At 38.0% G+C, this 19,712-nt stretch overlaps 1 protein-coding gene across 1 annotated transcript in view; it reads left to right on the plus strand.

Annotated features, from left to right (window-relative positions):
* Window positions 1-19,712, plus strand: part of Pxn (Peroxidasin) — a 62,511-nt gene that overhangs the window by 27,373 nt on the left and 15,426 nt on the right. Inside the window, exon 2 of the mRNA XM_034983860.2 lies at window positions 15,940-16,155. Coding sequence (XP_034839751.1) covers window positions 15,940-16,155 — 216 coding nt within the window. The remainder of the gene's footprint in view (window positions 1-15,939; window positions 16,156-19,712) is intronic.

Raw genomic sequence — 19,712 nt, forward strand, 5'->3', positions numbered from 1 at the left:
CCACATGTAGGCATAAATCATCCCTTAGGGAGGGCGTCCGTGCACGGTCGTCACACGGTGAAGCATAAACTGCTTCATATAAAATTTTCGTGATGTTTTGACTCGTCCGCCCCGTGTTAGCATAAGTCATCCCTAACACACAATGTAATTTTTCCGACACTTTCCCTTCCATATTAAGTATAACAAAATACACAAATAAAAACATAAATAACAATATCTATGTTATTCGTAGTTCAAAGATAATAATTTAATGAATGATTAGATTAGAAGTAACTTAATATCACTTGCTTTAACGGTGAAGGAAAACATCGTGAGGAAACCTGCATGCCTGAGAGTTCTCCATAATGTTCTCAAAGGTGTGTGAGGTCTACCAATCCGCATATGGCCCGCGTGGTAGACTATGGCCAAAACCCTTCTCACTCTGAGAGGAGACCCGTGCTCTGTAGTGAGCCGTCGATAGATTGATCATGATGAATCAGTATTGTATAACCTATACTCCACCTTACACTTCCACTTAGTCTGCTTTTACAGAGTTTACTAATGATGAAACTTAATACAGCTACGTAATTTTCACTATCTAGGTAAAACAAAGTTGAAAACTTTCAAATTGCAGTTTTGAAACCTCTCCGCGAAAAATCTAGTACTATTTTGTTCATTAGATGTTCAGTGTTTTTTGACATCGTTCTACTACTGTAATTATTAATCTCATATAATGCTTACGTATATATAATTATATATACATAATATTTAATAATCCATACTACGAATAAATTAGTATGTACATGTACAAATGCAAAAGTGTGTGTGTCCGTCTGTTTTTCACGGCCCATAAATTTGGCATAGAAATAATGGTTCTGTCCACGTTGGTAACCAATGTTTCGTAAGCAGCTACGAAATAAGAGCTTCACCAACTTCATCTTTTCGTATCATCGAGAATATTTTATCCGGGTTTGTAACGGGATAAGATTAAAATTAGGTCGATTCATATTAATCAAATCAGTTACAAAAAGACATTAATTTTATATTCCGTTACGAACCTGGATAAAATATTCTTGGTTAGTACCTAACCAGTTATGAAATGACGTAATTTTAATTTAATTGTTATCAATATTATACGTCATTACATTGTGAAAAAAATGCATACGCTGCATAAATATTAGAATAGTTCACTTGTTTCTGAAACAATATTCTTCCATTACAAAACATCTGGATAGTCGTAGGCCGCAATTGTAACGTAAATCTTAGCTGCACTGAATAGCCATGGGAAATGGTATTCGTAGGTATTAGGTGGAGCTGGCGTATAGCTATTTCCTACACTCACTGCTTTCCTTTCAACGCTGAGGCAGCCATGAAATTTAACTTACTTTCGTAGGTCGCAGCCGAAGCGTTGCGATGGATACGCCGTGGCTGTCGCGGTAATATTAAACTCTATGAAAATATAAGGCACCTCGTCAGACGCGAACGTACATTTCCCATAGTATTTAGTATTGTTCACAGACCCACGGAACTCCACCTTTGCATCATCATCTTCGTCCTCAACCAGTATATGTCATAGACGACATAAGGTCTCTTGTAGCGACTTTCACACGCTACGGTCTTGGGCCGCCACCATCCAGCGGCTTCCTGTGACTCATGTCTCAGCGTCTCAAAGTTACTATTATAGATTTGATCAAATAGAGAAAGTTCAAGCCTAGGCTCTCTCCATCTTACTTGGAGTGAAAGTACAGTTGTAAAATTGCTTGTACAGTTCGCACATGAAAAAAAAGATTCGATTTTTGAATGAAATTTCTTTCAACGGCGAGTTCAACGACAATCACAGCTTACAGATTTTTATAGAATAGGACGGCTGTACTATTGTTGTGGATATAATATCTGTTCCCGATCCCATTGTTGGTTTCTAGGCATCGTGCCGGAACGCGATTAAACGGTTTGACATTGCCGATTGTTGGCGCAGCTTTACTATTTTAACCCGACTCCATGCATATCTTTAGGGTCCCGTACATCAAAAGTAAAAAGGAACCCTTGTAGGATCATTTTGTTGTCTGTCGGTCCGGCCGTCGTGTCTGTCAAGAAAACCTATTGGGTACTTCCCGTTGACCTATAATTATCATGAAATTTGGCAGGTCTTATAACACAGGTAATGGAAAAATCCGAAAACTGTGAATTTGTGGTTGCTTCACAAAAAAATTACAATGTGTTCACAAAAAATTTAAATAAATCACATACAGAGGCGCAGTCCGTCATTAACTTGCAGTGTTCTACATAAAAGTGTGAGATACATCTTATACGATGGAACGGAACTCTTAGGATGAGATCTATAGAGTGCACTCCAATTTAGCTTAGACTCAAGACAGAATTAAAACGAGACAGAGCTATATCTCTCAAATAAATCTGTCTCGTTTTAACTCAATCTTAAGTCTGAGCAAAGTCAAAGTGCGCTCTATAGATCTCAACGTTAGTGTGCGAGTCCGACTCACACTTGACGAGTTTTTAATAATGTTATGTTGAAAATAAATAAAAAAACAGCACAACACGTGTATAAGATGAAAGATTCACAAATTATTTCATATTCTACTGTTACATTTCATATTTTTGCTACTGGTCATACCGAAACGTGACTGAAATTTATATGCGGTGAAATAGATATGCGGGGAACGTTAGTGAAACTTTAGAGGAATTTAAAGAGAACTCTTAATATCCTTTAAAAGCAACCGCCTTCTTTTTATGCCTTGCAAAACTTAAGTAGAAGATAATTATAATTATCTTCTACTGCTGCAACAATTTGCATTATTATTTACTAGCTGATGCCCACGACTTCGTTCGCGTGGATTTAGGATTTTAAAAATCGTGACGTGATTGGAGGACCACAACCCAATAAACCAACAAACAAACACCCGTTTATACTTTGTGTCATGTCATGATCAACCCATCACCGGCTCACTACAGAGCACGGGTCTCCTCTGAGTGAGAAGGGTTTAAGCCATAGTCTACCACACTGCCCATGTGCGGATTGGTAGACTTCACACACCTTTGAGAACATTATGGAGAACTCTCAGGCATGCAGGTTTCCTCACGATGTTTTCCTTCACTGTTAAAGCAAGTGATATTTAATTAATTAAAACGCACATAACTCCGAAAAGTTAGTGGTACGAGCCCGGGATCGAACCCCCGACCTCTGATTAGAAGGCGGACGTCCTAACCAACTAGGCTATAACAGCTTGTATTTAATGTGTAGTGGAATTCAAAGGTATTAAGTTTCAATAAGCCCGTTCATTAGTCATTACTTCCAAGGCACATTGTGGCAAAGTAAAAGCGAGTTTTCGTTAATGTTACTAAATAATCTACTGATTATTTTGTAACGTTTAAGAAAACGTAATATGTAGGTACGTAAGATTGGTACTCCACTCTTACGTACGTATTACGTAATCAGAGACCATTGATGCAGGAGGAATCTCTATGTCAAAGACGTATAAGCTACGAAGAACACTTCGAATCTATTGTTACCTTTGCTTTGTACCTTTTTTTAGATTCTTTAGAACTAACCCTTTTAGCTCTTGTTACATTATCCTGGACGTCTGACCCAAAAGTCCCTCGAAGTTTAATATTTTAATCTTCTTCTATCTTCTCTATAATATAAAAATGAATCACTAAATGTGTTGCTCATCGCAAATCTCCAGAACCTCTGAACCGATTTCGCTAATTATTTTTTTATAATATTCCTTGAAGTACGAGGATGGTTTTTACGGAGAGAAAAATTTAATTCAACCTTCCCCTCAATTTTCTAAACTCTACCCGAGCGAAGCCGGGGCGTGTCAGCTAGAAATCTATATAATTATTTTAGCTTTAATATTGCCCTAACGAGCTAAACTTACCTGCTAATGTTCTACTTTCAAATGATACAGGTCAGAGACGTACTTAGTCTGTTTCTGAAATCAATACACATTCCATTTCTAATGCGTTAGATAATGCGTACATAATATCAACGTATTCTATATTGCAGTGGTATAACATAATATCTATTATTCCAGTCACAGACTTCAGCAAGAAGCCTAACTAATTTGCTCGCCCATCTGTTGGCTCTAAACTAGATTGCTCCTGACTTTCCCTATTTTAACTTTAATTGCCCTAACGAGCTAAACTTACCTACTAATGTTCTACATTCAAATGATGAGACGTACTTAGTCTGCTTTCAAATGCACAAATGTAGAAATCAATACAAATTCCATTTAATGTCTTTCAAATGCGCTAGATAATGCGTACATATCGACGTATTCCGTATTCTAGTGGTAACATAATATCTAATTTTCCAGTCACAGACTCCAGCTAGAAGTTTCACTAACCTGCTTGCCCATCCGTTGTATTGGCTCTAAACTTGGTTGCTCGTGAATTGATTGCCCTAGCGAGCTTAATTTACCTGCTAATGTTGTACATTCAAATGATACAGGTCAGAGACGTACTTAGTCTGCTTTCAAAAATGGGCCACCGACGCGCAAATGTAGCCATAAATAAACATTCCATTTAATATCTTTCTAATGCGCTAGATAATGCGTACCTACATATTCCATATTCTAGTGGTAACATAATATCTAATTTTCCAGTCACAGATTTCAGCTAGAAGCCTAACTAATCTGCTCGACCATCCGTTGGCACTTGGCTCTAAACTTGATTGCTCCAGAATTTCCCTATTTTAGCTTTAATAGCCCTAACGAGCTAAACTTACCTGCTAATGTTCTACATTCAAATGATGAGACGTACTTAGTCTGCTTTTAAATGCGCAAATGTAGAAATTAATATAAAAATAAAATAAAAATCTTTTTTATTCAAATAAACTTTTACAAGTACTTTCGAATAGTCGGATGCATCTACCACTGGTTCGGAATGCCTTTCCTACCGAGAAGAACCAGCAAGAAACTCGGCGGTTGCTCTTTTAAGATCATGCCATGTATAAAAAAGTATTTGCAGTCTTGTGCGTAATGCGCTAGATAATGCGTACATATTAACGTATTCTGTATTCTAGTGGTAACATAATATCTAATTGTCCAGTCACAGATTTTAGCAAGAAGATTCACTAACCTGCTCGACCATCCGTTGGTTCTAAACTTGATTGCTCCTGAATTTCCCTATTTTAGCTTTAATTGCCCTAACGAGCTAAACTTACCTGCTAATGTTCGTTATATTGTAAGCTAAGAGGGGATTGTAGAAATCCCCCGCAATGAAATGGATATGCACGGGGATTAGGTATAAAAGGTACAGCCTTTTATCAGACCGTAGTAATACGAGGTTTAATCCTGTTATTGTTTCTCTATGACAAAACTCTATAGGATGAAAACGAGGTATTACTCAAGTTCCGTTCCTTATAGGATCACTTTGTTGTCTGTCTGTCTGTTTGTCTCTGTCTGTCTGTCTATCTGTCGGTCTGTCAAAGAACCTACAGGGTACTTCCCGTTGACTTAGAATCATGAAATTTGGCTGGTAGGTTGATCTTATAGCAGATATATGGTGAAAAATCTGAAAACCGTGAATTTAGGGTTAAATCACACAAAAAAAAATTGAATTGTGGTCATGAACTAATAATTAGTATTTTCAATTTTCGAAGTAAGATAATTATATCAAGTGGGGTATCATATGAAAGGGCTTCACCTGTGGATTCTAGAACAGATTTTTATTTATTTCCATGCATCATAGTTTTTGAATTATCGTGCAAAATGTCAAAAAAATATGAGTGTAGTAAGAACCCTCGGTGCGCGAGCCTGACTCGCAGTTGGCCGGTTTTTTTAAGGCTTCTGTGCCCAAAGAGTGCCAATGGGATTATCATTATGATCATGATCAACCCATCGCCGGCTCTTTACTGAGCACGGATCTCCTCTCAGAGTGAGAAGGGGTTTGGCTGTAATCTACCATGCTGGCCAATTGCGAATTGGCAGCCTTCATACACCTTTGAGAACATTATAAAGAACTCTCAGAGGCATGCAGGTTTACTCACGATAAACGTTAAAGCAAGTGATATTTAATTACATCAAACCCACATAACTAAACGCTAAGTTAGAGGTGCGTGCCCAGGATCGAACCCCCAACCTCTGACTAGGAGGCGGGCGTCCTAACCCTTAGGCTATCGCAGCTTATAGCACGCTAAAATATAGTTTTGAAATTGGTTATAATTTAGATCACCGTGTGTGTTCGCTACTCCCAATGAAGCTATGTCGTATCACTTGAAATTGAGCTGGTTTAGCCGTTAAAAAACTTCACCTGGATAAATAGTACAAAATGTTCAAAGGTGTTATAAGTACCTACGAAGTAACTAGTTTATGGTTTGCAATGCCTGAGCTTCACAAAAGCTGTTATATTCAGAAATAACAGACAGATGTGGTAAGTTAATTTTATGCAACGTTATTTTATTCGCAACAGTTGGTAAATAATGTAATTTCATTAAGTGCTATAGCCCACTAGCGCAGCAAGTCGCATCTACAGCTACTCAAGTGTCTTCAGACCGCGTGCGTTATTTTGCGCGGCGCAACGCATGTGCGATAGGACGCGGTAAAAAACAATCAATGATGGTCACTGCGGTATTGTTTGCTTAAGTTTGCCGTCACAAAAACGAAACATAGATACTGGGTTCACCTAAGTATAATACTATTACTAGAACATCCTACAAAATGTGATTTCAACATGCTATAGGTACAAGGACTAGCGGAAGCACGATGAGAAATCACGCACGTTATCTCCGTGAGCGTGCTACCGTGACGGAGCCTGTGCCAAAAGTTTACATAGAAAAAAAAACTGGCAAGTGCCAGTCGGACTCGCATACGAAGGGCTCTGTAAGTCCGTACCATCGTGCAAGAAATAACACTTGATTTTTGTGCTGTATCTAACTACAAATTGTGCGATAAAACATTGTTACCTGTCAAATTTCATGATTCTAGGTTAACAGAAAGTACCCCATAGGTTTTGATTCCATTGACGGGTCTTGACTCTATGAGGTTTCCTTTTAAAGTATAAATCCCTAAAACGCATGCGACGACATGCGACAAGACGGACGCGACGTGTCGCGCTAGTGGGATATGGCACCGAAACATTTTTCAAACATTAAAAGTGTGGTACCTCTACATTTTCATTTACTGTGTACTTACTACGGAAGTATGATGAGCGCGAAAATTGCAGGCGAAATTAAAAAACCCAGTTTCATTTAATTATTACTCATTGGGAGATAAGGTTACCAGGCATCAGGTAAATCTGATAAACCTGCTGAAAGCTGAGCTGGTAATGAGTGAACTGTAAAGGTACGCTTGCACAGGCAATTTAAATTCCGCTATTCCAAGCCATTTAGTTAATTATGATGTCACAACCACATGAAGCAAACAAAAGTCAAAACATTTATTCATATTGGGCACTTATAGTACAGTTTCTGATGGTCACTTGCTGAATTTGCAATACAACGATGTAGTGGTGATAATTTATTACGTAAACTTAAAGTTAATGCTACTGCAATACCCAGCAATGCTTGAAAATTTCAGCAATGTTATGCGAAATAATTGCTCCACTTATTGCTCCAGATTGATCCATACGTGTTGCCGATCAACAATTGCTTAAAAAATTGCCCATGTAAGCGCACCATAATGACGGACGACATCAGACGAGTCGGAGGGAGCCGCTGGATTCAGGCGGCGCAAACCGTGGCATGTGGAAGTCCCTACAAGTGACATATTTCTAGCAGTGGACGTCGATCGGTTGATGATGATGGTGATATTAGTATACATCGTCGAAATATAAATTTGTACTTCAGTGCTATGGATATGGATATTGATGCACTTAACTGCGATCCAAATAACCATACGCGTGTAAATTGATAAGGGCAATTTGCAATCTGCAGCGCTTAATTAATCAAGCTCTTATGTAGTCGCTAGTAATTTTATCCTCTCACTAACTGAATGCCCGAGACTTCGTCCGTATGGAATAGGTTTTTTAAAAATCCCGTGGGAACTCTTTGATTTTCCGGGATAAAAGTAGCCTATGGTCACTCTCTAAGTCTTTAACTATATCTATCAAAAAAGCACGGTGATCCGTTGCTCCGTTGCGACGTGATTAAAGGACAAACGAACAAACAAAGACACTTTCGCATTTATAATATGGGGCATTGGGAGGGAGCCAGCGCATGCTAGAGCTTCAGTATTTTATAAAAACTGAAAGTTTCGAAGACCAAAGTCTTGCCGGTGATGACATATGGATCCGAGGCATGGTCGCTAACTATGGGCCTCATATGAAAGCTCAAAGTCACTCAGCGGGCGATGGAGAGAGCTATGCTTGGAGTTTCTCTACGTTTTCAGAAATGAGAAGATCCGTAGGAGAACTAGAGGATATCTACTCGTGTGACTAGAGTAACCGACATAGCTCAAAGGGTTGCGAAGCTGAAGTGGCAATGGGCAGGGCACAATAGGACGTGATTAGGTACGCGTACATTTTTTATTCCACTTTGATCAAAGTAGAATAAACTATTCATTGAAATACTTTTACCAAGTAAGTAGTACTTTGAACAGCAAAATAATGCCTTGTAATTGTAAAAATAATTACCATATTTGTAAATCGTTGATAGCATTAACAAGCTACTAACATCTATAAAACTGTAAGTAGACGATTGCTATATATCTAAAAATATAAAATGAAAAGGTGACTACTGACTGACTGACTGCTCTATCAACGTACAGCTCAAATGCACACAAGATATTAGCTAAGAAATCCTGAGTGGTTATTTATGCAACTTTCGTTGACCTCTAGCGTCAGTCAGGTGTTTTATTTGCAAAACGTGAAATTTTTCAAAATATAGGGTTTTTAAAATCTTTTTTCTTGTGGTAATCATCAGTACTACCTGTCTTTGTTTTCGCTAGCGTACTGGTTATAATTAAGTGCCAAACTTTATCATAAAATTATCTACACGATCATAAGTATAAAAAAAGAACTTAGAAAGTAAAGTAAAGGAAACGCAGGCAATTGCGTATAGCGCCTTAGTTTTATACTAGGTATTTAGAAGAGAGAAGATTATAGGTTTAAAACTACCAAAGTTTTACCTAATCTTGTTTAGATTTAGCTCGAATAGTTAAAGTTTATGAAGCCAAAATTAATGCAGGTATAAAACTGTTTCCAAGTCCAAGGTATAGCATACCTTAATAAATTGTTAACTAAATCCTTTGTCCCTACTAGAATTAGTTTACTTTATACAAAACTGAAAGTGCTAGTAAGTAAAGCTGACCTGCCGCGGCATCGTACAGCTGGTGAGCATATCTATTACTAGCTTATTCCCGCGACTTCGTCCGCGTGGAATACACAAATTTGAAAACCCTGTTTTACCATTTTAGAGATTGAATTTTCGAAAATCCTTTCTTAGCGGATGTCTACGTCATAATAGCTATCTGCATGCCAATTTTCAGCCCGATCCGTGCAGTAGTTTAAGTTGTGCGTTGATAGATTAGTCAGTCATTCAGTCAGTCAGTAACCTTTTCCCCGATCCCGATTATAAATAGATATTTATTATATTGAGGCCTCAAAACTTATATTTACTAATCCGTGCTTTGTATTAGTAGAAATAGCCTATGTCCGTCTCCGGGTCGTAAAAATTTCGTCAAAATCGTTGGACCGTGAAAAGCTAGCAGACACACAGACAGAAACTGCACTTTCGCATTTATAATGTTAGAAGATTCAGACGGCGCAAGACCGTGGCACAGGGTGTATGGAAATCTCTAGAAAAGACCTATGCCTAGCAGGGAATGTGCATCGGCGCGTCATCATCATGATGATGATGATGGATTTTATCTTAGTAATAAGAAACAAAGAAGTGCACATATCTGATCTCTCGTGGAAGTATTAATTTTGAATATTTATCAAGGATCCTTTGAGTTTAAGCAACTGCAAATTGCAATACTCCTCTGTAGATAATACGGTCGCGTGAATCGCTAAAAATCTAAATTAAACTTAAGATTTTCAATGAAACTTGGACGTTCAGGGAAAGACAAAGACCGCCTGGTTTGTATTTCGCTTCAAAACTAAAGGTGCGTTCAGATTATGTAGCTTGCTATAAAACTTTTACAATTGTATATAACTTACTAAATGCTAGAATACTAAATGCTAGTAAATCCATACTTCCATACTAATATTACAAATGCGAAAGTGTGTCTGTCTGTCTGTCTGTCTACTAGCTTTTCACGGGTCAACCGTTCAACCGATTTTGACGATATTTGGTACAGAGGTAGCTTGAAACCCGGGAAAGGAAAATCCCGAAAAATTTAAGAGTTCCCACAGGATTTTTAAAAACCTAAATCCACGCGTACGAAGTCGCGGGCATTAGCTAGTAATATAATAAAGCCGCAGCAGAAATAGCTGAAAAAGGCAAGCGGCGCAAGTATGCCTCTCTTATCGAGAGTTATATTTTTGTTCCGTTTGCCGTGGAGAACCTGGGGCCATGGAGTCTTAGTGCTAAAAAAATTAACGAGTCATTTCACCGCAATTCATAGCCTCACCTAGTGACTGAAGGGCTGGCTCATTTTTGCGCAACGGATCAGCCTGGCTGCCTAGCGCGGAAATGCAGCCAGTATTCTTGGCACCATTCCACGCGGGCATGATTCGTATGGTAATTAGATAAGGCTAGCTTAAGGTTTTATTGTAATATTTTCTATTAAAAGACATAAGAAAAAATTATATAATTAAGCCTGAGATTTGCCCAAACGGGGCAGTTAACGGAGAAGCAATTATTTGCAATAGGTAAACAAACTCTAGTCACTTATTGTACTAAAGTAAATTAACAAACGTTCAGTTTGACCAGAGCTGAACTCATCAGCTTTGTAGCGTACAATAGTAAAGGTAGAACCGCAAAGATAAACGAACATTGTAGTATGGAAACCATACCCGCGACGGCGGACACAGAAATTAAGAGTATGTAGGTATTCAAATACCGCTGATCTACAATGACAAAGGTCGCGTTGTTCTTGGTCATGGTAATCAGGAAAAAAAAAAATTTTATACAATGAAAGAAAACATATTGATTTATATTCTTTTCAATATTTCATAACTTTTTTCCGCCATCTATTTCAAGTCAAATATTCACATAAATAATGAAAGCTTACAATATTGTCCCCCACTTTGGAAAGGCGAGTCGATTATGCCCCATTACTATTTTAGGCATACTTACGTATAGCACTCCCGTGTATTGTGTTCGCAGTTCGAGTGTACATTTCATGCATCATTATTGCGGTGGCCTCAGTATGCCTGCATTTTGATTAAAGACCTATTGTTGCTGACGTAAAACGCAAACATTAGTTTACGTTACGGAATTGATTGATTGAGATTGATAGGCAAATTTATTCCTTGTTGATAGAGACGGGAAACTCCTTGGCCCGTCCACAATGCTAATTGACAGATTTACCTAGGCAAATGTCACGTCTTGGCTAACATTGCAGGTTGTCGGTTGATCTGTAATTCTATTAAGTGTCTTATTAGCTGTAAAATTCAGTTATACAGATACACTGCGAGAAGTGTCTAACAAATAATTGCTTAAAGCACAATGCAGTCAGGAGCAATTGCATGACGCGATAAAATGCGGTGACGACTCCGATCTGTTTTGCAGGCAATTTTTTGGGTAGGTACATCGTGGGTGCCACTATTTTGTTACGAGTTTTTACAGTAACGATATAGCGGTTGAACGAAACAAGTATAAACTTGCTGACGACGCACCGCAAGACTCAGGACACATAATATACCACAACAAAAACAAGCCGCAATTGCCGTGTGGTTGCGAAATCGTCAATCGTGGAAAGACGTACGAACGTCACGTTGCGTTGTATGCAGTGTGTCGTGTATTGTAACCGCAAATCGTGCGGTGCCCCGCCCTCACCTTTCGGTTTCTATTATCAAAATTCAGCGTTTTTGACGTCATTCAGGATGGTTATCGAAGTTAGCCAATAACAAATTAATTAGGAATTTAGCACTGAAATATGCAATAAAACCTGCCTGTTGTATCTAAAGAAAGCTAACATCAACGGCCTCTGTGTAGTACCTACTAAACATTAGACGGCTAATTCTGAACAAAAACTTTTGCGGGCTGCAACTCGATTTTGATAAGCGTTTACACAAAACGATTTTTGATTCAAATTGCCCTTCTATACTAAGTATTAATACAAATTCAATGACTAATAATAATATGTAACTAACATCGTATCATGAAACAACTTCTTGAGCACAAAAACAAAGATTTTTCTTGACAGGCAAAATAGAAATGTTGAAAAAAGATTAACATTGGAAAAGTAAATACCGTTTGGCCAATTACCAACTACTTAGTATTTTAGATACTTATGCTAAGCTTTTAAAACTCTATAACGTTACAAAATGTATTAAATTTAAAATACAAGGCATTATGTTAGAGGAAATACGTATTCATAATTTAAAAATAAAATAATTAAAAGAGTGGGTTAATGCATAAAATTGCTTTCATCTAAGCTTTTGAAAGCTTAACAAGATTCTATAAAACGTACCTACCTATCGGTAGTTTGTTATGAGCTTGTGATAGACTTTACTATTGAATTTCATAGCTCGAGGTAATGAAATAGCAGCTGCAATTGAAACGCTTAAGTTATTACTCCATTGATTTAAAATATAAACGATGGTGGGTGGAAGTTTTGGAGCAAAGCCAGGACATAAGGATTTGAAGTTCTTTTGAATTGTGGAAGGTCAAACAACGCAGTTATGAGGAGTTTATTGGCAGTCCGATTAAACAAGTTTTAAATTATATATAATGTAAAGTTTTAAATTTACACGGGCTGGTTGATTCTACGGCGGTTACGCACTATCCGATCCGAGTCCGTCCTTTTTGTTTTGTATGTGTATGGGAGCTTATGACATATGTCGTAGATAATCGCTGGAATTCTCACGGATGACGGAGAACTCGAATAACGGAAGTGCAGTGCATAATCGCCGCCTATGAAACAAGCCGATATTTAGTTGCTATTTTGGTTTTTGGTGCCAAAAACGAACCTCGATCTTTTTTGGAAGTCGGTTAATAAAGTTTCGTTTAAATGACATGACTGAAAAGCGTTGCGAAAAAGTTTCAATGTAAGATGTAACAAATAACAATACAACTACATCATTTATGGGAAACTGAAAGCTCAGCCGATGCTTCCACGATCGAAACCCGTATTTAGTTACTACATAATAATATTATAAATAATATTTTTACAAAAAACCCGTGATAGCCTAGTGGTTAGGACGTCCGCCTCCTAATCGGCATACTGGTACTCTGTAGTGAGCCGGTCATGGGTTAATAATAATATTAATAATATAATTTATTTACTTACGAATTTTTTTTACAGGTTACAACAAATTCAGGTATATCTAATCATAAACTCGAAGCTTGAGTTTTTCCGTACACCAATGCCGCAACATTAGGCATCTACACGTAACACATTAATCTAATTAAAAGCTAAATAACAATTAACAATTACTTAAACTAAAACATTGAACCAAATGTAGAATATATTAAATTTGGTTGATCATGATGATGATTAATATTATTATAAGTACACTCTCTGCTTTAAACAATAAATTAAAAATAATATAGGTAACCTCATACATATTAAACGAGTGCCGTTTATCCTATGCTAAGCTTTACAGTCGTAGTCAAGGGGAAAATGTGGCATTGAATAGTAAATAGAACACAGAACTCCGTACTTTACTTTAAGTTTATAAAAGCTTTGGTCTCAATAAAAATCCGTATTCATTCTGCTCAAATAGAATCAGATACAAAGATGATAGATGGACCAAAACTGTAACAAATTGGTATCCTTTGAATTGGAAGCGAAGACCCGGAAGACCATTAAAAAGATGGGAAGACGACCTCGCGAAAGTTGCGGGGAAAATTTGGAGTACGCTGGCCAGAGATAGGTGTACATGGAGTAAAATGGAGGAGGCTTTTACCGCCACTGGCGGCCCTTACATAGAACTTAAGTAAAAAAAAAAAAAAAAAAGTGCAATATAAAACTTTTATTGTAGATATTAGATTATTTAAATTGTTTAGTGTAAATATTAAGTAAGTTGGGAAGGATAAAAATAAGAATATCTAGTTTAAACTAAGTATAGATAAAAATGTAAAATTAATTAGTAAGGGATAAAAATAAAGCTTTTTATTATTATTATATTATATATTCATTCTGCTTCGATGTTCCTTTTTACTTCTACTTTAACTGTCTTCTTTGTCTCTAAATGAGCTTTAGTATTGGCAAAGTGCTAGTTTCAATTTTCTTTCATAATATTTTATACTAGCTGATGCCCGCGACTTCATACGCGTGGATTTAGGTTTTTAAAATGCCGTGGGAGCTATTTGATTTAACGGGATAAAAAGCAGCCACGTCACTCCCAGGTCTTAATCGACCGTTGCGACGTGATTGAAGGACAAACCAACAACAAACACACTTTCGCATTTATAATACCTAATGGTAGTGATATACGGTAGATGGGTGCGGTATATTTCACCAATGTAAAATAAACCATCCGAGCGTTATGGTATTTTGGCAGGTCATCAATACAAAAACTGTCATTACGGCCAATTTATTCCTAGGCTAATCACCCGTTCCCACTTGTCGTTTGTTGGGCCCGGATTTAAATCAGATGTTCCAGTGGCTGATTTCGGAGAGTGTGCCGAAGAACTTTTTAACCTGGTTCCTCCTTCAACTTTCTACTATCATACCGCAAGGCATTTCCAAATTCCACGGATACCTACGTACGAAGCGTTTTGTCTCCTCATTTGTAATTCGAACCGCTAAGAGTTTGAACTTTGAACACCCAGCAACAGTTTTCCCATCCAATTATAATATTATGGACGTACCTTCAAGTAAGAGTGAATAGGCATCTTCTAGGCAAGCGCGCTTTATCTTAGGCTGCATCTTTATTATTCTTTGAAATATCGCTTTTGCTGTTAAGTGCTTAACCATCCAATGAGCGCGTTTTGTTTTGTACACCAGGGTGTTCGCAAGACGCTACAGACCAAAAAAGATCGTGAACACGGGGGTGTGCACGGGACGCCCGATGGGTTAAGTAACAATCAGAGATGAAAATTTCAAGAGACTATCTGTATTGCTCTAGTTTCGAAAAGCCTCTTCTTACAAACTAAGGTGGTTTATCTCATTGCACCGACAAGTAGACTACACCTATCGATATCTCTATATATAAAAATGAATCGCTGAATGTGTTGCTGATCGCAAATCTCGAGAACAGCTAAACCGATTTCGCTAATTCTTTTTTCATAATATTCCTTGAAGTACGGGGATGGTTCTTACGGAGAGAAAAATTTAAAAAAATTCCTGAAAAAGAATCGACTGTTAGGCGGTACGAAATTCGCCGGGTCAGCTAGTTTCCAATATAAATCAGGCTCGACATAACATGAATGAAATATAAGGCCATATGAATTTATTGCTACCTCTACTAGTTTCCAACCCTACTTTATCATAACCTCGTTTCCACTTCAATTTTGAATGACAATTGAATTTATGGAATTGATGGAATGAATTTTATTGTAATGTTATGTAGGTATATGTAATTGGTATATGTATAGTTATTGTTTGTTGTTTTAAGCAATTTAGTATCACTAGCTTAGCGATGAAGGAAAATGTCGTGAGGAAACCTGCATGCCTGAGAATTCTCCATAATGTTTTCCAAGGTGTGAAGTCTGCCAATCCGTACTTGGTCAGCGTGGTGGACTGTGACCAAACTCTTCTCATACTAATAGGAGATCCATGCTCATGTGTGTGAGGCTCAGTGAGGCAGCGATCGGTTAGTGATAATCATAAAAAAATTGTAGTTATTCTATTGTATTAAATTTTCTTAATCCTAAGTTTGCTGACACATTATTTTGTATTCGACTTCCTTCATCTTGTTCTTTTCTTTATGTTCTGTTTTGTTTTGTTGCAGAGACGTGCGTTTTAATCGTATCTACGATATCGCACCGGGCGTGTTCAGCCAACTCCACCGGCTGCGGTCGCTCCTTCTAAACGACAACCAGTTGAGGGAGCTGCGATCGGGCGCCTTCCACGGGTTACGTCGCCTCAAATACCTGTACCTCTATCGAAACCGTATCCAGCATATCGAATCTGATGTATTTCACGGCATGGTGCATTTGGAACAACTGTAAGTACCCAGATGTCTCTTAGAGTTAGTTGAGTAATGTTTAAACCGCCTCAAAATGTAACTTGCAGATGCGTTGCGTTGGCGATGTGGCACCTGAGCGGTGCCGCTGCGTCATCTTACGTAGAAATCGCTGTACGATCTTGTACTATGCCACACGATGCATTATGACGTCATGCGGCGCCGCACCGCACGCGCGACGAACTTGGGACCAGAGAGACGAGGCGGGGACGGGTGGTGAGTTGCTAAAGGTTCGTACGCACCTGAGCGGCGCGGCGCGGCGCTTCAGTCCGACTGCAGAACGCGTCACCTCAGGCCGCTCGACGGTGCCTACCGCACTACAACTTCAGTACGCGGCACCTCGCGTCACTTGCGCGTCACTTTTATACCCGTTCGCGTATGAGCGCGAAGCGCCGCGCCGCGCCGCTGGGTATGTCGCACTAGCGTCACTGCACTGCGCGTCGCTTCGCTGCGCTTCAAAATATTCTCTCCAGCCGTGCCGCGCGGCAACGCGCGGTGAAGCGCTGTGCAGCGCCGCTCTAGTGCGATATGCGCCATACAAAATGATAGAAATGATATTTTGAAGCTCTGTGCCGCGACGTGCAGCTCGCTGAAGCGCCGCGCCGCGCCGCTCAGGTGCGTACGAACCTTAAGCCATACCTTTTGCTGGAGCGGCAACGCAGTGCCCGTGTGGGATCCAATACTCAAATCCACAGCGGTGCGGCGCCGCAACGCACCGGAAACGCATCGTGTAGCCTTAGTCTTACAGGCTCGTATGATGCACATTTTGATTTTATATATCAAAATGTACATTGAGCTTTAAATCTCATACTAAGTTCTTATGGTTTTGTAGCATAACCAGGAACCCTTACGATTTCGTCCAGTCCGTCTGTTTCTCTGTTTGTATATTATCTATCCTTTCCTGTGTCACTACAATTTTAAAACTATTCGGGTCTGTTGATAGAGTCGGGAAGTGGTCATAAGAGTTCCCTCAAGAACCTACCTATCTTTAATACTACATACATACATACATACGATAATAATTACTTCATCGTATTTAAGCTCGTTTGATTCGTCATAAAATATATATATTTTAGATACTAAAAGCTTGTTTTTGATAAAGTTTTTAAAAAAATTTAATTGAGGATATGATATTATGTTATTACGTACTTACCGGCTATAAGGGTTTTTCCTTTTGAGGTACGGAACCCTAAAAATGTGGTCTTTACTTAATAATTGAAATGTTTATAAGTATTATAATATGTTAATGTACAGGTAATATTATCATCCAGTTACAGTTTTGTAAGTATACCTAGATATTAAATTGACTGTAAACTGATGCCGCCAAAAGCATTTCATGCACCAAATTTAAATCCAGCGAGTAAACCTCGATTTATAAACAGACAGACGGATAGACGTTGAATTTATAAATCTCCAGGTGGGAATGCCTTACATAAATATATATTTGCATCTCACAAATAAATTTGAAATTCTTAGGCCTGACGCATACTCACGGAGTGATTTGAGGCTTGAGCCAAGTCTTTTGTATAAACATCTCGGAACTACCTGGTTCTGCACAACTTTATTAGTACATTTTATAATTTTTTTTTATAGTGTTTTACCTACACTTCAAGGAAATTTCTAAATCATTTTAAATACATAGGTAACAAAAATTGCGAACCGGCAGGAATCGAACCCGCGTCTCCTGGGTTCGCACCCGAGCTTCTGACCACTAAGCTACACCCCGCTTACTGCCAGTGACGAAATTTGTGATATGTATGTTCACTCAGTACTGAAGCGACTGTTTATGTCATCTAGTAGCGACACATTTTTGCGGCGCGATCCCAGAAGACGCGGGTTCGATTCCGGCCGGTTCGCAATTTTTGATATGTATTTAAACTTATTTAGATTTTATTTAGGCCTGTCACACTATATTATATTATTATTAGTAGATGATGCTTGCGACTTCGTCCGGGTGGATTTAGGTTTCAAAAATGCTGCTTTCTGGCTCCAGGTCGACATGCCAATTTCCAACACCTTGAGACCTCAACATCTATCGGTCCTTTGACTTTCTACTTACCAAATAAACTTAAGGAGTTCAATTTATCACAATTTTAAAAAAACTTCTAGACATAAAATGTACATATCATATTCCATATACTTAAATATTTACTTATACTATGTGTCCTGCCCGCGTGAATCTATTTTTAAAGGATCTCATCTCATCTGACACAAACTAAGAAGGTATTTAATCACATAAAGAAACTCTATGCATAGCTCTCCCTTGTTCACTGAGATACTACTTATGCTTTCTTATGAAGCCCATACTTAGTGGCGGAAGATACTCAAACAGCGCTCAGCACGTGCCCTAGGACACCTACAGTGGTGTCGCAAACAGGTCGCGCTACAAACAAGATGTATACAGCTGTATGAGAGTATCCTACATGATGCCCATTGGCTTACGTAACCAAGTGGACACCCGGTGAGACACTAGCGCAACCTGGTTGCGCCACCACTCATATCATAGTGAGATAGTGCCCAAAATACAAAGCAAATAAAGCTTAGTTTGAGTTTATATCAAAAAAGACGCAACGTTCTAGCTCCACTATATTCTGCAGGTGTACATTGCACCTTATTACTTCAGCGAAATGAAAACTGTTCACTTTACTACCATGCATGAAACTCTACTACAAAGGCGAGATGTAACTATAGAGGTACTGTTAGCTTGAGAGCTGGTGGTAAAAACAATTTCTTAAAAAAATAAGTTGCCGTGTTCTTAAATTTATCAGCAAATTATTTCACTCTTCCTGTAAATTAATAGTACTCTCCATGGTCTCCATGGTGAATAAATTAAAATTAATTAAATAAATTAACTTATGTAATATTTATGTATAATTAATTTCAAATTAATTTTGCTTGCACCGACTACCTTTCAATGCAATGGACTTATATGGCTGTACTGAATGAAGCTCTTCAAAATTCTCTGCCGATTCGTAGAAAAGCGTATGTTTGGTAGCCATAATTTCCTTATCAAAGTAGTACCTACGGACCTTAAAATTAATTTATGCACAGGACATTTAAATTACTTTGTAAATGCAAATGTTTTCATTGAAAGCTCTTACGTATGTTATGTTTTGGATTTGTATAGTCGGGCGCATTTATTTGGCACGAACTTCTATGCGTCTACAAAATTACTTTGACATTTTAATTTATCTTTGCATAAAGTACTTTGTTTTTGTTAAATAGTGTAGTTTTTATTAATAGTAAAATGTTGTACTTTCTGTTGTTCTTAACAAAATTGTATTATACTTACTTTAAGTAGGTAAGTACCTACTTTAAGTTAGTGTATGTTAGGAATTTTTCACTCTTAAGTGAAGTTATAATAAATAACCTTACTTATACGAATTTGTAGGTAGGTAGGTACCTACCTAATTCTTTTTTATTTTCGCTACGTAGGTATATAACTACCTGGTTACCTAGTGTAGGTACAGACTTGTACATAAACTCCGTATACTTTTACAAGTATAAGTGCTTATTGTGGTTGACCATACTTACCTATT

The sequence above is a fragment of the Maniola hyperantus genome, chromosome Z, assembly GCF_902806685.2.
Source record: "Maniola hyperantus chromosome Z, iAphHyp1.2, whole genome shotgun sequence".
Lineage (NCBI taxonomy): Eukaryota > Metazoa > Arthropoda > Insecta > Lepidoptera > Nymphalidae > Maniola > Maniola hyperantus.